Source organism: Salvelinus alpinus, chromosome 13, assembly GCF_045679555.1.
Source record: "Salvelinus alpinus chromosome 13, SLU_Salpinus.1, whole genome shotgun sequence".
Classification (NCBI taxonomy): Eukaryota; Metazoa; Chordata; class Actinopteri; order Salmoniformes; family Salmonidae; genus Salvelinus; species Salvelinus alpinus.
The window spans coordinates 11,854,167-11,877,436 of record NC_092098.1 but is presented as its reverse complement, the minus strand read 5'-3'; the positions used below and the strand labels follow the sequence as shown (position 1 = coordinate 11,877,436).

Here is a 23,270-nt window from a genome sequence, read left to right as displayed (position 1 = left end):
CCAGTTTCTATCTTCAACAGAGATAGTAACATACAATAGAATCTATGAGCCCATCAAGGATCTGTAAACCTAGACGCCTACTGAAACCCTCCATAAGGAACCAGTTTCTATCTTCAACAGAGATAGTAACATACAATAGAATCTATGAGCCCATCAAGGATCTGTAAACCTAGACGCCTACTGAAACCCTCCATAAGGAACCAGTTTCTATCTTCAACAGAGATAGTAACATACAATAGAATCTATGAGCCCATCAAGGATCTGTAAACCTAGACGCCTACTGAAACCCTCCATAAGGAACCAGTTTCTATCTTCAACAGAGATAGTAACATACAATAGAATCTATGAGCCCATCAAGGATCTGTAAACCTAGACGCCTACTGAAACCCTCCATAAGGAACCAGTTTCTATCTTCAACAGAGATAGTAACATACAATAGAATCTATGAGCCCATCAAGGATCTGTAAACCTAGACGCCTACTGAAACCTTCCATAAGGAACCAGTTTCTATCTTCAACAGAGATAGTAACATACAATAGAATCTATGAGCCCATCAAGGATCTGTAAACCTAGACGCCTACTGAAACCCTCCATAAGGAACCAGTTTCTATCTTCAACAGAGATAGTAACATACAATAGAATCTATGAGCCCATCAAGGATCTGTAAACCTAGACGTCTACTGAAACCTTCCATAAAGAAACAGTTTAGCACCTGATAGGTCTGATATGGCCATGGTTCGGATACCAATCCTGGTCATTGATCACATTGAATGACTGCCTATGGTGAGCTTTTTTCCCCAGAGCTGGGCCTGAAGGAAATACATTTCAAGCATGTACCCTACTGTAGGCTACACCAAATACAATATATCATTTCATTTATTCATAAATGCTTTTGTTGTTGCTGTTTTTCCCCCTCAAAACGATTTGCTGATGAGAAGGAGCTTAAAAACGCATCAGATGTAATCTTCATGTGAGATGTAGGTCAGGAGTTGAACAGAGACTTATGGTTGGTAGGCTGAAGGCTGCCTGGTCTCTCTCTGATACAACAGTCCAGTTAGCCATGATGGGAGGGGGAGATATGATGATGACACCCTTCCTCTGAGGGTTAATAAGGTCAGGATGCATGTGACATCACTTCCTGCTGTACAGGACGCAGTCTCGAAAGGGAGGAGGGGTCAGAGATGGTGCAAAAAGAAAAGTGTCCAGGAAACATGGCGGCCCTATGACTCCCTTTTCATAGTAACATCCGGACAGCACACACCCTGGAGCCTTGTCCTGGGTCTAGCATGTACACCAAACAGGATGGAAACCCCACTGCGCTGAACACTCATGCCTCCGAAGCACTGAGGTCAGAGCAGAGCTTGTGAAAGACACTAGAAAACATGAGCCCAACACAGACCTGTGTTCAAATAAATTATTTCAAATACCATTTTAAATACCTGGGTTAAATGAATGGGAGTGTATTTGAGTCTGCTAAAGTACCAAGGGGCTGACAGCACAGTCCTGATAGAATGACTGGTTCAACACAGGTCACACAGAGAGCCAAGATACTCGGGATAGAGGCAGAGATCTGAGATCATTAGCAGCCACTCACAGCTAGCAGTGTTTTATCAGCATGGTTAGACACTGCATCAAACACCAGTGTCCTAGCTTAATGATGTAGTGAGGCAGTGCATGCCTGGTTTGGCTTCCGGGGCACTGAGACTGCTCTGCTCTCTGGTTTCATGAGAGGATGTGTGGACTGTGAAGTGGGCCCGCTGAACTGTCACGATGAACGCTCCCAATCTTCAGAAAGTCCTGGAGAGCCCTTTAATACCCTGGCTGCCTGTTTTGGGTAATCCCTCTTTGCTTAATCTTTTGATAGAAGAGGAAAAATACTGTAATTTGTCGGTTATTGTGATTTACTGTAATATGAACTTTATACGTACAATATAGTGAAGTATGCGTATTGATCTCTTAAAGGGACATTTCACAATTTTTCAACTTCAAATTCATCATCTCCAGCACCACCCCAACATCAACATTTGTGAAATGTGCACGTTTCTAGGTTTTGTAATAAAAGATATAGAGGAACATAAGTGTTGTTGGGGTGGTGCTGGAAATTATGAATATGAAGTAGATTTTTTTTTTTTTAAATGTCCCTTTAGGTGTTTCAAATGAAAAACATTAACCAATTTTCTATAAAGTTGCAAAACTTACATCCTGTGCTCTACCTTTTGTTTGAACGAAAGCACAAATGCAGATCTAACAATAATATAGGAAGTGACAGATGTGACCGCAGAACTATGTTAGTTCACATGGCCTTTAGGGTGGGGGGACAATTCTCGCTATAACTTTGTTTTTATAACTAATACAGTCAACAGAGTCACTCGTTACCCTGTTAGACACAGAAACCACCAGACATGTTGGATAGTAGTCTGTGGAGGATGGAGAAGTGAACCTCTGCAGCTATGCACAGAAGTGACATGAGGAGGAAGCTGTGGTCACCGTAGACCCCTATTGCGTAGTTGAACCAGAAGTCTCACTGGGCAGTTAGAGAACAGCACATACAGTACTGGACTAGTTAAAGCTTCCCTTTATCAGTCTGACTCCTTACTTTAGTATACCGTATGTCCCGCCTAGGGCCCCCAAAAGGCTAGGGTAGGCCCTGATCTTTGTCGACCCACAGAACATGGGAGTAGAAGGATTTGACTGCAGGGCAGGTTCCTCTGCAGGCATTTATATGGTTTTGACTAAACCACTGCATTTCCAGCTTTACTGTAAGCTGGCAATCAATTTATAATGCATGAGACTGAAAACAGAGACTGGATTGATCAAATATTTAGCATGTGTTATTGTGTTGTTAAAAGAGATGAATTAAATGAATGGCCACTTGTTGTGGATGCATGCAGCTTTTGATATTGTTGATTGCGTGCTTACAATCAATCTGTCATTGGTTCACTAAAAGCACCAGGGAACTATCGAGTGGCTCCAGGGGGAACGCATGGCTATACAGTGGATGTACAGCCACTCCATACATGCTCAGTGTGTATTCAAAGTACACACAAATGCTGTAGTCCTTTTTCTAATTTCAGACAAAATACAGTATTTCAAAGAATTCTATCCTAAACTATTTTGCATACCCAGCTATCACCTTCAGAGTACACATTGTTTCATCTTGACTCCCACAAGTCCGGACACTATGCTGGGAGATTCAGAGACCTTGGATGGAAAGTAAGTGGCTGGGCTTGGTACCAGCAGGGAGATGGAAGCTGCTGCCTGTCATTGAACACGTCTCTTAACCTGATTTGCTTCAGTAAAAAAAGACTTTCAAAGAACTGAAGAAATTGATATTATCCAGAAAATATATCAGAGTGAGTTGCTGTGGTTAAGGACATCCAGTACATAGCTTGAGAAATGTCAGAAAGCATGTCCAAACATGTTGTCATGTTTACATGCCACCATGGTCTAAAATATTGTATCTTTGCAACCAGGCACAAGGGGATTGTTCCGTTATGGGGACAGAAGGTAAATTGCAATTCTCCAATATTCAGTCAATATCTGGAGTAACTATTTACATTCAATTGTGCAGAGGCAGAGAGAGCAAGAGAGAGAGAGAGAGAGAGAGAGAGAGAGAGAGAGAGATTTACTCCCTCACTCACCAGTCACCTCAACATCTCTGCAGCATTCTGTGCTAACGCGCACCGGGAAACATGCGTGTGAGCTGCGTCGCTGCACCTGCTCTCGAGGCTGCAAATCATCTCGAGACAGGAGATGCATGAGAAATAGCGAGACAGGAAGCTGCCTTTAGAATGAAGAAGAATCTAATATTTGTATTAAAGACCAACTGGTTTCCGATATCGTATGATTGACGTCAATTTTACCAGAGAGAAGGGAACAAAGAAAGGGGATGCCAGGAACCGAGGCAATTCATTTGAAAACAACCTATTTTCGCCTGTGAGTTAACCTGAAACAAATTGTCTGTAATGAGAAAGAATTAGGATGTTTAGAATAAGTGTAGATAATGAAATGCCACCTATGAATAGTGGCCCTCATTTAAGCAATAGACTGGCCTGTCACTTATTGACGGAAGTCTTACTCTATCATTTCCTGTAGGGTACCTTGGTTAATTTCGAGACAGAAAAAAATGTAGATATTTACGTACTGGCTATCCTACAATTGTTTTGTTATGTTATTCAATTAAAAAGCCTCCCTCTATGGGACTAAATGGCCCCTGAATATTAGTATGTTAAAATCCACTTTATACGTTTAATTTTGTTATTTTTATTTAATTGACTCTTACAAGCTAAAGTCTAGGTGTCATATTTTAATTAAATAAATCAAATATCTCACTATTAATATCCTCACTAAATTGAGGTTTTGATGTACAGACCCTCTTTTTATTTTTGCCCTTCTGGTCCAAATCATCCTAAAGTATCTCAACATTGATTGTGTAACTCAAAGGAGTTGCTTATAGATGACTTGGACATGATTTTGAAAATGCTAATATAGGTACCATTGACTTGCATTGACTTGCATTTATTGAGAGAGAGAGAGAGAGAGTTGGTGGGATATGACAATTTATGAGCAAATGTGACCATAAAATAAAATAAACAAGCAAGGCTGTGTTACAGTTGGGATGTCAGATAATGTGTGGGGTTGTGTGGATTTACAAGTCCGGTGGCGTTGAATGTTTCTGCTTTCTCTGGGGATTGTATATGATAGGAGAGGATGAACTTTAATGTCTCAGAGGGGAATATTGTCTTAGACACACAGCAGGCTACTGTATTCAAAATAGACACTGTATGAGATAGATAGAGGGAGTCTTATTCTGTTGGCAGCCTGGCTAGCATTGTTATGTTTATTACTATTTTATTCTTAACTTGTTTTAGGACAGGAAGGCCACCTCCCCCTTCCTGCAGTGTTCTATTGTGACTGTCCGTAGAGGGGATGTGCTGGGCCACATACGACTGCTTGGCAGCTATTTTTGCAAAGGGAAAAAAATCATAATGCAAGTATTGAGAGGTAAAACAATACAGAACAAAACAACACACGTCAGAGCTGCTTGTTTGCCTATTTCGATTTCTATGCGTCATTGTTGAAAAGAAATGCATTCGAATTTCAGGATAATGTTTTGACAAAGTGGCTTAAAAAACACTGGTGTATAGTTTGATTTGCAACCACTGAACACAACCTCAGTGATTGAATGAAATCTGAGGTGTCAGGAAGGATAATAGCAGTATGGGTGGGAGATGGGTGTCTGAGGTTAATGACCGTCGTTTTGTCTCTGTGCACAGGTGACCAGTGCCTCCCTGTCATCCAAAGAGAATGGATGACAGGGGATAAAGAGCTGGGCTCTTCTCATGGTTAACTCTCCTCTCCTCTGTACATTCTACCAGCAGGACCAAACCAAAACTGGACCAAACCAAAACTGGACCAAACCAAAACTGGGGCACACCAGAATCGTAGTCATCTGCAGAGCTGGAGAACGTCCTAAAATAACTTGGAATGGGTGTACGCTTTCCAGACTTAAAACATATAATTGTATCTGACTGTGGGACATAACTGTCATCTAATAGTCCTCTGCATTTTGTTATTTACTCATCCGGTTTGGGAAAGTGAGGAGAGATAGTTGGAGGATTGGAGTCAGAGTCTGAGGCACCATGCAGTCTGACGACCTCTTCCTCCGCAAGTTCTGCCGGCAAAGGCCGCGACCCCCTCTGGCAACGGTCAACTTTGACTCTAAGCGGGACGGTGGGGTACGGGCGAGGGTGCTGGCAGGGGAGTGGCCCCCGAGGAGGGACGGGGAGGGGGAAGATGGGGAGAGCCTTACTACCCCGAACCGTGTGAGTCTGAACCTGAGGTCAGTGGGCCGAGGACACATCATGCAGAGAAGCAACAGTGACGTGACGCTGGGTGACCTGGACTCTTCTGGTAAGGTGGGAGGGAAGGCCACACGGGTGGTGGGGGAGAAGGCAGGTGCCGGGGCTCAGGGGGACTCAGGGGTGGTACTGCACAGGGAGTATGGCAGCCTCTCCTCACTGGAGAGACAGACAGGTCTGTCAGGAACACAGGAGCTCAGTGCAGACGACCAGGGAGCTCTGAGCCCCAACGCCCTCCGCTTCAAAGACCCCTTCCTGCTGCTGGGTCTGCATGCAACACCCCCAGAACCAGACGGCTTCTTCAGGGCTCTTTCCGCCCCCACAGGAGAAACCCCAAAACCAGCCAAGCCCCCCAAGCCTGAGGGGCTGAGCAAGAAGGCCAAGCCTTCACCCCCACAGATCCCCCAACCAGGTCCTTATGACAACCTGGGAGGCGGAGCCTGGGTCAGGAACTTTGCTCACTATGATGTTCAGAGCATTCTGTTTGACCTCTTGGAAGCAGCCAGCAATCGAGACAGCATCGGCCGCAAAAAGAACATCACCTCAGGGGCGTCGGCCGCCTCAACGATGCGCCCCCTCACCCAGGCCACACCCTCCTCCCCCTCGCAGGGTGGGGGTAGTGGTGGTGGGGCTGTGGAGGACCCTGACCAGTGTCTGCTGGACGAGGGAGATGGGAACGACAACGAGCTGCTGCTCAGCTGCCCCCACTTCCGTAACGAGATGGGGGGTGAGGAGCGGGCGGGCCTGGGGCATACGCAGGGAAGAGGGTGCCTGTGGCTGAGCCTGAGGAACCCCAACGATGCAGTGTCAGTACTGGAGGAACCCAGAGAGAGCCACGTCCAACAGCAGGGCAAGAGCAACTACTTCATAGAACACGCAGACCTGGGAGCCCACTACTACCGCAAATACTTCTACATGAAAGGTGAGTGCTGCATCGGTGTGTGTGAAAGATCATGTTTGCTTTACCTCAATAAATGATTGAGGCTGTTTGTGTTCGTCAACAACGGTGTTACAGGGATATTTCTTTCCACTCCTCAGATCATCAGAACTTCTTTGGTATAGATGACCGACTGGGTCCAGTGGCCATCAGCTTCCGTAGAGAGGAGAAGGAGGGGTCCAGTGGAGCTCAGTATAACTACAGAATCATCTTCAGAACCACTGAGGTCAGTCTACACTACACATTCAAGGTCAATATGAGTATACAGTATTGACAGACTTCTAGATCCTTTTCTGAATACATACCGCCATTCACACATACCCATACTTACTATTATCGCACACATTTGTCCATCTACTCACACCCCTCGGGACTGTCCCTGCCTCCCAGCTGAAGACTCTGCGAGGCTCCATCCTGGAGGAGTCCGTGCCGTCAGCGGCCCGCCACACCACCCCGCGCGGCCTGTCTCCTAAGAGGCTCCTGGAGTTTATCATCCCTGAGCTCAACCTCCACTGCCTGCGTCTGGCCTCCACCTCGCCCAAGGTCCGAGACACCCTGCTCAAGCTGGACGAACAGGGGGTGAGTAGGACCCACCCTGGGTTGACCCCTCTCAGTGTCCTGCGCATGGCCAATAAGATGTCAGATCCATCAGGATACTCTTTTAGATGGTTCACGTTAACCTCTTATGGAGCAGTCTACAGAGAAATGTGTCTGATCTGTCCATTTTGATACTATCACTTGAACTTGAACAGGCATTCAGAGAGGTACAGTGCATCTATTCTAAAAGTTTTTGGCTGCCATGGTTATTAGCAAAAACACAATAGTTGATGAAAATCTCTCTCTCTCTCTCTCTCTCCAGCTGAACTTCCAGAGGAAGGTGGGGGTGATGTACTGCCGTGCAGGCCAGAGCTCTGAGGAGGACATGTACAACAACGAGAGCTCCGGGCCGGCTTTCGAGGAGTTCCTGGACCTGCTGGGGGAGCGAGTGAAGCTGAAAGGCTGGGAGAAGTACCGTGCTCAGCTGGACACCAAGAGTGAGCACTGCACATACATACTATCTACACGTTATCTACAGGCAGGATATATACTGAACAAAAATATAAATGCAACATGTAAAGTGTTGGTCCCAATATCCCCCAAATTGTTCATACGCACAAAAAGCGTATTTCTCTCAAATGTTGTGTACAAATTTGTTTACATCCCTGTTAGTGAGCATTTCTCCTTTGCCAAGATAATCCATCCACCTGACGGTGTGGCATATCAAGAAGCTGATTAAACAGCATGATCATTACCCAGGTGCACCTTGTGTTGGGACAATATAAGGCAACTCTAAAATGTGCAGTTTTGTCACACAACACAATGCCACAGATGTCTCAAGTTTTGAGGGAGTGTGCAATTGGCATGCTGACTGCAGGAATGTACACCAGAGTTGTTGCCAGAGAATGTCATGTTAATTTCTCTACCATAAGCCGCCTTCAACGTTGTTTTAGAGAATTTGGCAGTATGTCCAACCGGCCTCACAACCGCAGACCACGTGTAACCACACCAGCCCCAGGACTTCCACATCTGTCTTTTTCACCTGCGGGATGGTCTGAGACCAGCCACCTGGACACCCGATGAAACTGTGGGTTTGCACAAGCAAATAATTTCTGCACAAACTACTAGAAACTGTCTCAGGGAAGCTCATCTTCGTGCTTGTCGTTCTCCCCAGGGTCTTGACCTGGCTGCAGTTCGGCTTCTTAACCGACTTCAGTGAGCAAATGCTCACCTTCGATGGCCACTGGCACTCTGGAGAAGTGTGCTATTTACAGATGAATCCTGGTTTCAACTGTTCCGGGCAGATGGCTGACAGCGTAGCGTGTATGGCGTTGTGTGGGCAAACGGTTTGCTCATGTCAACGTTGTGAACAGAGTGCCCCATGGTGGCGGTGGGGTTATGGTATGGGCAGGCATAAGCGACGGACAACGAACACAATTGCATTTCATCGATAGCAATTTGAATGCACAGCGATACCGTGACGAGATCCAGAGGCCCATTGTCGTGTCATTCATCCTCCGTCATCACCTCATGTTTCAGCATGATAATGCACAACCCCCCCATGTCACAAGGACCTGTACACAATTCCTAGAAGCTGAAAATGTCCCAGTTCTTCCAAATCAAATCAAATCAAATGTTATTCCATGACCTGCATACTCACCAGGCATGTCACCCATTGATCGTATTTGGGATGCTCTGGATCGACGTGTACGACAGCGTTTTCCAGTTCCCACCAATATCCAGCAATTTCGCTCAGCCATTGAAGAGGAGTGGGACAACATTCCACAGGCCATAATCAACAACCTGATCAACTCTATGCGAAGGAGATGTGTCACGCAAATGGTGGACACACTAGATACTGACTGGCTTTCTGATTCATGTCCCTACCTTTTTTTAAGGTGTCTGTGACCAACAGTTGCATATCTGTATTCCCAGTCGTGAATTCCATAGATTAGGGCCTCATTTATTTATTTCAATTGACTGATTTCCTTATGTGAACTGTAACTCAGTAAAATCGTTGAAATTGTTGCATGTTGCATTACATTCTTTGTTCATTGTATATATTGAGTCACAGGGCATCAGGGGTTAGTAAGCACATAAGATTAACACTATCTAACACTGTGTAATTGTAGCAGTATTGGGAGAAGCTGTATAGTCACTGTGTGTGTCCTCTATCTTAATACTGTCTATCACTGTGTAATCTCAGCACCTAAAGTCAGACTGATAGTGTAAACACAGACTAAAAAAACGATCTGGAGACTGTCTCTCACTCTGTTAGCTACGAGGCTGATAGCGACGTGTGTAAACCTTTCTGTGCGCGCGCGCGCGTGTGTGTGCATACAGCGGACTCCACGGGGATCCAGTCCCTCTACACGCGCTACCAGGACTATGAGGTGATGTTCCATGTGTCCACCATGCTGCCCTACACGGCCAACAACACACAACAGGTAACAAACAACACACAACACATACACACTACACACTGCTTTACAGGACACTAAGGAAACGCAGTCAGACAACTTGAAGCCCTTGTAATGATAATGTGATAACATGGTTGTTTAGAAAGTCCTTTTTCATCGAAAATGATCAGAAACTGAGTTTCTTAGGCATAGTTAGGTATTTTTGGGGCAAATATTGAAGAGAATAAGCAGCATCCCTCGCGAAAATGTATGAAAAATAATCTTCTTGATTCTGTGTTTATGGTAACATTGTTCTTTGGTTTTAAAACCTACACATTTCCCCATATTCAAATGAAGGCCTCCCCGCTTGAGGAATGTCGCACAACAAGCACGGCAGGCAAATTACTTGTTCCTCTGCGTCTCTATGTCCAACTCACACTCTAAAAGCATGCTGTGTCTGCCCATACACTATAGATAGTGAGCTACTGCCACTCTGTCTGTTTGGCTGGCAGTCAGGCTGGGGAGACGCTCACATCTGTCAGCTCTTCTGGTGGAGTAGCTAACTGCACATGATCATTAGTGGATCAAATAACCAAAATGTATTAACAGCTCTCTTGACTACCTCTAACCCCCCCCCCCCCCCCCCCTCTCTCTCTCTGGTACTGTAGTTGCTGAGGAAGAGGCACATTGGGAATGACATAGTGACCATAGTGTTCCAGGAGCCAGGGGCTTTGCCCTTCACTCCTAAGGCCATTCGCTCCCATTTCCAACATGTCTTCATCATCATCCAGGTGGAAAAGTCCTGCTCTGACCACACCTACTACAGGTGAGATAAGAGCCTTCTCTCCTGCTGCACCGCTGTCCCTGGCTGCTCCACAACTGTCTCTGTTTGTCTCCTGCTGCACCGCTGTCCCTGGCTGCTCCACAACTGTCTCTGTTTGTCTCGAGCTGTACCACTGTCCCTGGCTGCTCCACAACTGTCTCTGTATGTTTATCTGCTTTCAGCATTATCAATCAGAAATGACAGGTGTAACAACATGTTTACTGTTGTCACATTGTATTTACAAGGGTATCAAAACTAGGACTGTGCTGCACGACTATGATTATGTGGTTGGATGTGTGATTTTTTTACCCTCTCTCTCCCCCAGGGTGGCGGTAACACGCTCCAAAGACATCCCGTTATTCGGGCCTCTGTTCCCTAAGGGTGCTCGATTCCCCCGTTCCCCTGCCTTCAGAGACTTCCTGCTGGCCAAGGCGGTGAACGCTGAGAACGCTGCCGAGAAGGCGGAGAAGTTCCGCTCCATGGCCACGCGTACACGACAGGAGTACCTGAAGGACCTGGCAGAGAACTACGTGACCACCACGCCAATCGACTCCTCCACCAAGTTCCCCCTGCTGTCCCTGGGGGGCAAACGCAAAGACAAACTGAAGGGGGCCAAAGGGGCAGAGCTGCACAGTGCTGGGGCGCTAGTCTGGGCTGTGAGGGCCACCAGTGGGAATGAGGAGGAGAACGGAGGACAAAAGCTGCCCTGTCTACTGGGGGTTTCAGCTGAATCAGTGGTGCTGATCGAGAGATACACACGGAGGGTGGTGTTCAACTGCTGCTGCCGCGACGTGATTGGCTGGAAGGCGTTGACAGACAGCAGGGCCTGCCTGGATATCTTCTATGAGAGGGGGGAGGCAGTGTCAATCAGTGTGATGGACAGCCAGGCAGAGGAGATACGGGAGATGGTGCAGAGACTAGAGGTGAGTGGGAAGGCTTTCAAACACCACTGCTCAATATTGTGTTATCGCATCATGGTTTCTCTTCCGATGTTACATAACTGTATTCAACTCACTGTGTCCTGTTGTTGTCTTCAGCTGGTGACGCGGGGCTGCGAGGCGCGGGAGGTGACCCCGCTGCGTGATGGGGTGGGCCAGCCAGGCTTCCTGATGAGCGAGGAGGGCTTTGTGACGGACCTGCAGCGGTTTGGCTATGCGGAGAGTGGGGGTCTGCAGCTGGGGGCGCGGGTGGTGAGGCTGTGTGGTCACGCCCTGGTGCACCTGGGGCCGGAGGAGAGGGCCAGACTGCTCCGCACTGCCCACAAGATCCACATCACCGTCATCCCTCCAGACGAGAACGGCAAGCCCCGCAGGTCAGAGAGGGGGGTGAGGGGGAGTGAGAGATGGATGGGGATAGAGGACAGTGGGGAGGGGAGGGGAGGGTAACATGGCAAGGATTAGGGGAGAGGCAGATATGGAGAGAGGGATGGGGGTCAGGGTTGTAAAGAGTTTTAGTAGTGTGGTAGGTGAAGAGTAATGTTGATGAGGGGATGAGGGGTTAAAGGAGGAGGAGGAGGGAGGGCTGAGGGGAACAGATTCATTCAGGAGGCCAGGGAGGCACCATGCCAGGGTTACAGCTGTTGTTTATGGCGTGCTGTAGTCAGTATCCCACCAACTGGCTAACCACCAATCAATGGCTCTAATGGCCTCTAATGATAGTGGCCCAGGTAGTGGCTGTTAGCTGAACCCTCTACATCCTTTTAATGTCCGCCAGATCGCCAGTGTTCCAGTGTTACTGCAGCCTGGTGAAGGAGGAACTGCTCAGATCGAGGAAAGGGAACACTTAACAGGATATTAGCTTCACAACTTTGCTTACCACATACCTGTCAAACTGGCTAGTGGAAATATCTAGAGAGATAGTGGATGCTGCTTTGACAGTCCTGTTCAACATCAGCCCCCAAAAAGTGTGGCGGCTGTTACAATGTTGTCACATCTTGTGATAGGGAATGACACTTCTTGGATTTCAAAGAGATTCCATGTTTCTTCATAAGTTTATTTATTTTTTTATCCTCCTCATCCGTCTGGCTCGGAGGTACTGCTCTAGAATACTCCCACTAAGCACGAACCGACGCAGACGTGTTTTTACATTTTTTAAACTTTTTTTGGTGTGGTCCGGACCGGCATTGATTTCAACATCCACAGACTACAGTATAGCACAGTAGAGTATAGTACAGTATAATGTATATAATGTATATGACAATATAACTTAACTGTACTCTACTGAATTAAACTTTACTCTGCTATACTCTACTGAGTTAAACGCTGCTGTCCTGTACCATACCGTGCCGTACTCTACTCTACTGTACTCTACTTTGCTCTACAGCAGTGCTTCCCAAACTGTGGGAAACACTGTCATTCAGCAGACGCTCTTATCCAGAATGACTTACAGTTAGTGCATTCTACTAAGGTATATAAACAACAACATATCACAGTCATAACAAGAAAAAAACATTTCTGTAACCGTTACTGAGAATTATATTTTAGTTAAAGTGGTCTGTTGGTTTATTATATGCAGTAGGTTGGACTACTTTAAACATCATCTTTGCCAGATTTAAAGTTTTTGAAAAAGCTAACATAAGTGCATGTGACAGGGGGAAAAAAGTATATTCTTGTGATATAACGCTTACTTCCTTTAGAATGTATGTGCAGTTGAAATTTGGCCAATCATATTTTCAACATCTGTAAATTACGCGTTTTCTACGTTCATTCAGAACAGAAAATGAACCTGATTTCAACGTCTGGGAAAAGTTGTATTTTCAACGTCCGGAAAATACGTATTTTCAATGTCCGGAAAATATGTATTTTCACCTTTCATTCAGCACCTAAAATGAACCTAACTTCAACGTCTGGCAAAGACGTCTTTTCAATGTAATTTTGCTTACTGGATTGTATCATTCCTGAACAAACTGAATGCTTAAAAAGGGAAGTATGAATATTTCCTCAGTAATAACATGTTGTCGGTGTATATTCTGTCTCTGATGGCTCCAGGAGTTTCTCAGAGTTGTACCAGAAAGCCATCCAGGATGCAGAGCGTAAGCCTGGGGAGGGCCAGTCTGGAGAGGCTTGGGTACTGGACGAGAGGGAGGAGGAGGAGGAGGAGATGGAGGAAGAGGAGCGTGAACAGGGAGAGGGAAAGGAGGCGGAGACTATGGAGGGACCAGCTGAGGGAGGAGAGGCTGAGGACAGGCCGTCAGAGATGGGACAGGGTGAGGAGGACAAGGGGGACCAGGGCTCCCTTTTCTCCACACCCAGCCTGCCTATTTTACGGGCCACCTCCCTGCATGACCACCCACCCAACCAGACCATGGAGGCGATCAGCCACTCCCAGCTAACACGCAGCTACTCCTTAGAGTACTCCCGGGACATATGTGGCGGGTACGTGACCTCCACCCTCAGTCTCATCATGGTCCTATTTTGGCTAGGCTACTTTGAAACAAGGTAAGACATGCTTCATAAAATGACATAAAACGTCCAGGTTTAAAACAATTACGTTTATGGTTAAATAGTTTCAAAATGCTGACCCCTCCGCTCAGGTTATCTCTGCTTTACTCAGAGGATTTTCTGACATCCGGGGGCTCGACATTAACGCGTGTCCTCTCATAAAAAAAATTGTTGGACTGAGTGTTCAAAACATTGGGAACACCAATCTTCCCATGACACAGACTGACCAGGTGAATCCAGGTGAAAGCAATGATCCCTTATTGATGTCAACTGTTAAATCCACTTCAATCAGTGTAGATGAAGGGGAGGAGACAGGTTGAAGAAAGATTTTTAAGCCTTGAGACAATTGAGACATGGATTGTGTATGTGTGCCATTCAGAGGGTGAATGGGCAAGACAAAAGATTTAAGTGCCTTTGAACGGGGTATGGTAGTAGGTGCCAGGCGCACCGGTTTGAGTGTGTCAAGAACTGCAACGCTGCAACACAGCCAACTTGACAACTGTGGGAAGCATTGGAGTCAACATGGGCCAGCAGCATCCCTGTGGAACGCTTTCTACACCTTGTAGTCCATTCCCCGACGATTTGAGGCTGTTCTGAGAGCAGAAGGGCGTGCAACTAAATATTAGGAAGGTGTTCCTAATGTTTATACACTCAGTGTAGATATAAGTTGTCCGAATGAACTAGTAAAAAAAATACATAAAAATCACAATATCAAACAATTACTTCGATCAGAGAGACCAATAATATTCAAATCTATTTTTCATGTACATAAATAACAAAGCCTACAGGTCAAAGTGTAGGTGATATGCATATTGGCTACAGCCTCATGTCCTAATTCCATAAATATAGGCTAAACACCAGTCATGTTTGACAAATATAATGAAGGATAATTAACATTAACCTTTAAGGGCTTGATTCTGTACTTGAGGCACGGTCTGTTCAGATCAAACGGTCCGGAGAGTAAAGGACAGTGCCTGTTGCGCACCGCACATCACCCACCTTGAATCTGAGCGGAGGGGTCAGCATTTTGAAACTATTTAACCATAAACGTAATTGTTTTAAATCTGGACGTTTTATGTCATTTTATGAAGCATGTCTTACCTTGTTTCAAAGTAGCCTAGCCAAAATAGGACCATAGAAATTTTTGGGGAATTATTTTTTACATTTATGACATTGAAACCAGCATTTTTGTCATGTTCTATTGGTTTTCAATCCACATTATTTTTTTTGTCAGGCAGCCAAAGGCATTATCCTAGTCATATTAGTAACTCATGCTAGTTGATGCATCTTTAGATCTCCCCTCTTACTTTCTAACAGATATTTTCATCTCTGTCACATAGAACCACTTGTGCATGTGGTGTGCTGTGGAGAAAGGTGTTTTACATTTTGGAACATTCGCATGTAGCCTACAGCCATGTGCGCATTGTTGAGCTTATAATATGAAGAAATAAAATAGAAACTTTATCGAAATGTTAAGCTTAATGGTCTGGTCTGTTGCATCAGCCTCATTGCTTTTTAAAATGTTTTATAAATATTTATACACATTTTTTGGGGCTGTATAAATTCGTGGTCTCTCGCCCCAGAACTGTACCAGAGTTTTCAACGTTCAACATATTGTTTGTCGTCTCAGGGACAATGGGACGACATAAATTTAGAGCCATGGAGGGAATTTATTTTATAAAGACATAAAAAGTATTTAGTTGTAAATGTAATGTTTCAATATTTTATAGGCTACCATAACGCAGGATGACTAGGATGCAGGGCTTGACAGTAACTTTTTTTGCAACTTATCCTTGTGACAAGTAGAACAGATTTTTTACTTGTCCAAAAGCTGAAGTCATTTGTCCCCCCCCCAAAAAAAAACACAATTCTGGGAGTTTGTAACACCATTTTTACATAATTGTATGATGCAAGGAACCCCTTTACAAAATAAAATGCATTCCTATCTTTTTTACGATAGAGAATCAGACAAAAATGAAGGCTACACTCTTTGCATATTCAAGTCTGTCTCAAAATACAACACAATCCTGGATGATGGTTGACCACCCTTGGTAGTAAAACATAATGGTTTTACGAGGTATTATTTTGTGCGTGTGTATTTATGGTTTCACAGTAAGCAGAAGCAGACTGCTAAACTCAAATCTTAGCCCAAATTTGAGCTATCCTGAAGATGACTAGATGAACTAGTTTGCCCTCCAGATAGGATTGGAAAGTCATTAGTATAAACAGCGGATTTATAATGTATGTCTCAATCTCCCCGTGTCTCTCTGTGACAGGCATGTGTATGACAACGTGGGTGTGAAGATGGAACATCACATCTATGACAACCCAGAGGAGCTGAGAGATGCCACGCCTGACCTCATCCTGGCTGTTAGATCCAAGGTGCCACTGGATGAGGAACAGGTACAGAGACACATATGGACAAAAATCTGGTGCGTGATCTGATGAAGGTTCCCTATTCGATAAACCTCTAACCCTCGTCTCTCTGTCTCTCTCTTTCACTCTCTCTCCATCTCTCTCTCTCTCTCTCTAGTTTGTAGGGGCTGAGTTGGGTGAGGAGAGGACGTTAGCGAGTGACCCCTCCCTATCCTCCACCCGGTTGTCGTGTCTGGACAGAACAGAGAGAAACTCCCGAGCTCTGAGCCTACACAACTCCATCACCAAGAGTGGGTATTCCGTCACACCACTCACTCTATCCTCCATAACAATCCCATTTCTCTCAAATGTCCTCGCACACCTCTATACCATCAACACATCCTCAAGTATCAACTTCTCCTAGATAGACTTCCTCTTTCTAGATGAGGTTGGGGATGTGTTATGAATCCCACTTCCTATGTATTTCTCCTGTATAAAACGGCATGCATGGACGATAGCGAAGAGGGATCTCCTCAATGATCTTGATAACACTCATAATCGATAACAAACAGACCGTTGTTCCTCTGCCACAGCAGCCAACAGCTTGAGAGGGAGAGCAGTCAAACAAAAGAAAGAAGCTGTAAAGAGTGAGAGATGAGTAGCTGTGATAAGAGGAGGAGTGTGAAGGCACGGCTAGGAGGCTGATCGGACGGACAGGCAGCTGTCTGAAACAAAAGTCCTCTGTGCAGACCCTGTACCCTGTACCAGCTGATAAGGCCAGGCGGAATGGTGCTGAAATTGAACAATTACAACTGTTAAAAAATGCTCTCCGCTTTAATTGAGCCTCAAATCCGTTTTTTAGCCTCCAGACCCTTTCTCCCCTAAACCCCTCTCCTCATTATCCTCCTTTAGCCCTGCCTTCCATCCCCTTTGTCCCTCTTCTTTCATCTTGGCTGCCCCCTATCCCCCTAACCCAATATGCCCCCCGCCCCTTTACCACCCCCTACCAGCTCCAGTCTAAAGGAGGGACAGATGGAGGGTGGGAGGGGTGGGCTTTAGGCTGCCTCAAATCAGGGATCCCTTTTGGACCATCTGCTCTCTCTCTCTCTCTGCCGTGAGGCTATGCAACTCATATTTCTATAAGAGCACACACACTCATCCTCTCAGCAAATACTTTGTTTTTTTTGGAGGAGATTGTCTCTGTTTCCCTCCCCACACTCCAGAAGCCAGTCACACACAGAGATGGAAAGAACCCACTTCTCCCTCTCGCGCTGCAGCTAGTCGGCCAGTGCCACCGAGGCGGCAAAGCATCATGATAACACCCCCTGGTGGTGGCTCTTTGTCATTGTTAAACCAGAGAATTTGCCTGCTCATAAATCCCACAATTCTATTGTGTTGTCATACTGTATTGTCCTACATACACTCATGGTCTGCTGCTCCCCTCAGAGATATGCTTTTGTGAAGAAAGCACATTGAAACTCTGTTTTCTCTCTCAGTCCTGTCCGAGAACACAGATTCCTCAGAGGAGGAGTGGCAGTCTATAGCTGATCTAGCCACCGCCTGTCGCAGCATCCTAGAGGCCTTGTCGCAGGAAGGTAAGAAAACATCTGCATGGGATTACAGCAGATTATTCTTTTATTTTTTTACTAAATACATCTACTTCTGTTATATTTTACACATTATCACTGGAAATGGCAATCGTGGCAGTGTTGAAAATAAAACACTGTACATATTCTATTCAGTCTATATGACTGTGTGGTTGAGCTCAGTGACTAACACGGTTGAGTGATGTGTCATGTTTCAGATCGTAAAGCAGGAGATGGGACCCAAGGAGCAGACTCCCTGACAGATGGCAAGCTAAAGGACATGAAGGACAGGTGGGTTTGAGTCTCCAGCTTTTTACACACACGCACGCACGCACACGCGCACACACTGAGAGTGGGTCACTGTAGACCTCTGCATATTTCTCTCTGTATGTGAACTCCAAATGGTGTCTGACTCATTGTGTGGTTCTGTGGCTGTGGGAGTTTCTGATTCAGAGATGGACTGTTGAACAGTTCTCAAAGTTCAGCCTCTGTTGCTCATCATGATACTGGCTCATTGGCATGTTGCCTGTCCTTATCTCTCTCCTCATCGTCTCTCACGCTTTTTTCTCTTTCTTGAAGAACTGACTAACACTCGTTCTCTGTTCTGTCATGTATTTTCTTTCTGATTTAGTCAGTGCATCAGCCTCCCTCCTTGATTCAGTGTGGTGGCGTTTCTCTGGCAGCCCATTCCCTCCTTATTGTCTCTCCCATTCTGACTCCATGTCTCTCTTGCTCACATACATACATGTATTTACTCACTGTCTTCTCATACACACACCAAACCAAAAGAAAGGGTCCCTACTGGTAACAGATACAGACACTACCTAAATACAGGTAACTGCCAAAATCAAAATAATGGAAACACCTGAGTAAATGAGGGATACAAAGTATTTTGAAAGCAGGTGCTTCCACACAGGGGTGGTTTTAGAGTTAATTAAGCAATGAACATCCCATCATGCTTAGGGTCATGTATACAAATGAACAGTTGCCCATTATTTTGGCTACCATGGCAAGAAGAGATCTCAGTGACTTTAAAAGAGGGGACTCACAGGGGCATGTGGGTTTAAAGTGTGTGTGTGTGTCTCAGTCACCAGATCTCAACCACTAATGGGAGATTCTGGAGTAGATCTTGAGACTGCGTTATCCACCGCCATCAACAAAACACCAAATTAGGGGGATTTCTTGTTGAAGAATGGTGTCACATCCCTCCAATAAATTTCCAGACACTTTAGAATCTATTCCAAGGCGCATTGAAGCTCTTCTGGCAGCTCAGGGTAGCCCAACGCCCTATTAAGACACTTTATGTTGGTGTTTCCTGTATTTTGGCACTTACCTGTCTGTGCATTATGCTGAGTGTGTGTCTCTCTCCCATGTCCCTGTAGTGACTCCCCGGGCCACCTGGAGGAGAAGGTTTCCCAGCTGGAGGACATGCTGAAGAGGCTGCAGGACGACCTGCAAAAGGTACTCCCCATTCAGATGGCCAACCACAGCCCCTCCCCAGACCTCCCTCACAGCATCCTGCCCACACAGTGACCCCCACCCAGACACACCCCCCCCCCCCCCTCCCTCCGCCTCCCCCAACCCCCTGACTCCTACTGCAAACACACAAACACACAGAGGGAATGTAGAGGTAGGGCGGGCAGCAGGCGGGACAAGCAAAAGAAACCTGTCTTGTCATTGGGCAGGGTGAACAGAGGAGATGAGAAGATTGGCTGGAGTGACTTTGGGCAACCATGCTCACTCTCTCAACACTAAGCGACCAAATGGCAGTAGAGGCAAGTAAAGCATGATATTTTTCCTCTGTTGTTGTGTTAAGACAACAGAACAATAACAATTGGAAATAGAACTACTAAAAAACAGGCCCCGAGTTCATTAACCCAATAACCCAAATCCACCTCTGGGGTCCTTCATGGATGTGAAAAATTGGAAGTGAAGTTCCTCCTCACAACCCTGAAAGTCTGACAGGCTGTCAGTCATTCCTGTGTGCAGCCTCTGGGTCTCTTAGCACCATTTTCCTCACCCCATTTACCGGCTCTTCTCTGGCAAACATGGGGACTTGGGGATGTCTTTTGAAGTCCTCACAACTGCTGAATGACTATTTACTCTTGCAATGTAAAAGGAAGAAGCACATTGGAGAAAGGGAGAGAGAGAAAGAGCGAAAGAAGGGGAGAGAGAGAGAGAGTTTGGAAGCCTACCGAGCGTCCTTAAACACATTCTCAATTGGGTGAAACATGATTCCCGTGTTACGGTAACGAGAGTGTTTAATCTCGAAGGTCAAATGAAACCCTATGGTATGCAATGTGCTATATCCCCTCCAACCAAGTCCTTTTCGCCACTCATATATCCAAGAGACGCCACACTGCCAGAGTTTAAAGCTGGCATCCGACTAAGTGAATGACATTCCAAGGATTTTTAGTGCAAATGCTATTCGCTCAACTTGGTTCTTGAAACATGTGAGACATAAAGCACACAAAAGAATCAAACTCAAAAGAATCAAACATAACCAAAGTCTTACCCTCTGTTTTTGTCTGTAGCTCCCTACGCTTCCTCTGAAAACTCACCATTAACACAGTATTATCATCAATTTAAACAACACAGAGACATTGACAGTCAGGGACAATGAACCAAGGAGGACGACCTAACAGGGAACTGCCACATCAGATGACCCCTTTCCACTTTTCTCTGTTGTTTACCCTCTGCCCTGGGAGAGTGAGTGAGCATGGTTGGTTCTGGGCTGTCCCAGTCCCATAGTATGGCCAGTAGAAATAGGAGTCACCGAAGACTGTGGGAGGAGCTGGTTGGGTTCCATTCAGAAGTGTGCTGTGTCACCTAGACTACTTTTGGTTAGTCTTTGGTTTCTGTCCATGACTGCCAGGAAGGGGACGGTTTACAGCTGAGCTAGTACAGTTTGAGCAATCATCTGATGTGGCGATGAGAATGTGTTCCTTTGCTTTCTGTGTGAGTTACATCTCATCAGTTTATTTTCCAATTATAAAGCTGAGTACTGGTTTTTTTCAGGTTAATTGATTTGCTTTAGGGCACAGTTGCACTATGGCCCACTAGGGAGTTGAACCAGCAAGGCCATACAGTACTGCTGCTACCAAAGAGAATTCCTATTGACCCAGATTGATGATAATAACTAACTGGTTTCAACTATCATTCATTGTTATTGTCAATGTGTTGTGAGTCCCACGACTCACAACACAGCAGACAGACAGACAGCACTGGAGTCAGTCAGGATAGAACCCACTCTCTGTATAGACAATCAAATAAATCAACACCATTACACAAGGCAATGGTGTGTGGAGGCAATATTATATTGCATTCATTCCATTTCTTTTTTTTTTTGAGATTGAGTTTGAATAAATCCAATCACCAAGCTAATTGGCCAAGCTAAGTATAGCTCGCTCGCTCATGGCACGCTGTACTTATCGAAGATTACATTACAATGAGCTTACATTTCATACCATTGCTCAAACCCCTTATCCACTGCGGCGAATCCCTTACAGAAAAACCACATGATTTCACAAAATCACGTGATTGGAACATTTCACATGTGATCACATTTTCACATGTGTAGTTTCATGTTATCACATGTCGCTTTACATGTTGTCACGTTGTCACATTAAATTCACATAAGAGCACGTGGTCACATGAGAACATGTGATTTTGTAACACTTCACGTGAAATTCATGTGTTTTTCCCGTAAAGGGATCTGGCATATTACTCTGCACTCAGTGTTGCCAACTTTCTGCAATGAAGCAATCTTTCTTTATTGATCAATGACTTTGTTCTGCAAGTGAACAGAAGATGTGGCAATGCACATTACTTTTGGAGGGTTACAAAAAGTCAGTTAAAGGTATTGTGAAAGGAATACAGTTGGCAAAACTGGTTGTAGTGGTAGTTGCCCCTGTCTGTTTGTCTACCCTGAGTCTCTGGTTTCCTGTCTCTGTTGCTACCGTGTATGACATAGCAAACAGGAAGCATTTACTATGGCAAATCACTGCTCTGAAAGTTGCAATAGCTGATTTCAAACTCAGTTCCAAGTAGTAAGGGATTAGGGTGACCCCTGCTGTTTGCTCGATTAGGAATGCAAGTCATTTTGGAGTTTGACTCTTTAGAGAAATTTCACTTGTATAACAATCAGCTACATTAAAAATGTTATGGCAATTCCTCTGCTCTCGTTTAAAGGTCCAATGTAGCTGTTTTTGTTTCAATATCAAATCCTTTCGGGGCAACAATTATGTACCTTACTGTGATTGATTTCAATTAAAAGGGTCAAAAAGGGGCCTCCCGAGTGGCGCAGTGGTCTAAGGCTCTGCAGTGCTAGCTGTGCCACTAGAGATTCTGGTTCGAGTCCAGGCTCTGTCGCAGCCGGCCACGACTGGGAGACCCATGGGGCGGTGCACAATTGGCCCAGAGTTGTCCGGGTTAGAGGAGGGTTTGGCCAGCAGGGATGCTCCTGTCCCATCGTGCCCTAGCAACTCCTGTGGCAGGACAGACGCAATGCACACTGACACGGTCACCAGGTGTACAGTGCTTCCTCTGACACATTGGTGTGGCTGGCTGGCTTCTGGGCTAAGTGGGATTTGTGTCAAGAAGAAGCAGCTGGGTTGTGTTTTGGAGGACGCACAGCTCTCGACCTTCGCCTCTCCCAAGTCCGTACGGGAGTTGCAACGATGGGACAGGACTGTAACTACCAATTGGATACCATGAAAAAGGGGTAAAATAATAAAATAAAAAAGAATGGTCATAAAGAAATAAAAATAGCTTCTTGGCAAAGAGCAATTCCTCAAGCAAGAATTTTGCTATGACTGTCTGGGCGTGGTCTGGGAGTGGGGAGAACTAAAAACTAGCTGTTATTGGCAGAGAGGTTTGGAACTCTCTTTCTTATTGGTCTATTAACTGTGATGTCACCGGGCAGGCCAAAACTCCATCCCACCAAAACAGGCTGACATTTCAGGCAGTCTTTTCAAACAGCTCTTACACTAAAAGGGCATTATCATACTTTTCACAGTATTATTCCAACCTCATAGTGTGGAAATATATATAAAACACAGGAAAGTCTAGTTGTTGTCTTTAATAAGAGATTGATTTATTCATTGGTGTATGGTCTCAAACAAGTGGTTGCCATAGTAAATCTGTCTGAACATTTCCTCCATACTCCACCTCTCCCCATGGAGTGCTTTTATGGAAGGTAATTGTTTTGTATTTGCGTGTGTGTGCGTGCAAGCATCTGGTATGTGTGTGTGCTTCTCCAGTACCCAATCTTGCACTGCCTCCACCACTATAAGGCTTGTATGTTTGTGAACCCCTCTGTCTGTGTGTGCCT

The 23,270-nt window shown here is 45.4% G+C and overlaps 1 protein-coding gene across 11 annotated transcripts in view; it reads left to right on the top strand.

Moving 5' to 3' along the window:
• The window catches only part of LOC139537073 (signal-induced proliferation-associated protein 1-like), a 42,212-nt gene that overhangs the window by 14,442 nt on the left and 4,500 nt on the right, over window positions 1-23,270 (top strand). For 6 of the 11 annotated variants that reach the window (XM_071337941.1, XM_071337942.1, XM_071337948.1 and 3 more), the window contains 14 exons: window positions 5,379-6,783; window positions 6,900-7,024; window positions 7,189-7,377; window positions 7,658-7,832; window positions 9,679-9,782; window positions 10,403-10,560; window positions 10,883-11,480; window positions 11,595-11,869; window positions 13,545-13,931; window positions 16,274-16,400; window positions 16,531-16,663; window positions 17,849-17,947; window positions 18,157-18,229; window positions 19,321-19,399. In XM_071337941.1, coding sequence (XP_071194042.1) covers window positions 5,643-6,783; window positions 6,900-7,024; window positions 7,189-7,377; window positions 7,658-7,832; window positions 9,679-9,782; window positions 10,403-10,560; window positions 10,883-11,480; window positions 11,595-11,869; window positions 13,545-13,931; window positions 16,274-16,400; window positions 16,531-16,663; window positions 17,849-17,947; window positions 18,157-18,229; window positions 19,321-19,399 — 3,663 coding nt within the window. In that variant the 5' untranslated portion in view covers window positions 5,379-5,642. Of the gene's footprint in view, window positions 1-3,682; window positions 3,937-5,358; window positions 6,784-6,899; window positions 7,025-7,188; window positions 7,378-7,657; window positions 7,833-9,678; window positions 9,783-10,402; window positions 10,561-10,882; window positions 11,481-11,594; window positions 11,870-13,544; window positions 13,932-16,273; window positions 16,401-16,530; window positions 16,664-17,848; window positions 17,948-18,156; window positions 18,230-19,320; window positions 19,400-19,623; window positions 23,269-23,270 lie in introns of those variants that run through there. The other 5 variants (XM_071337946.1, XM_071337943.1, XM_071337951.1 and 2 more) reach the window with 4 other exon arrangements.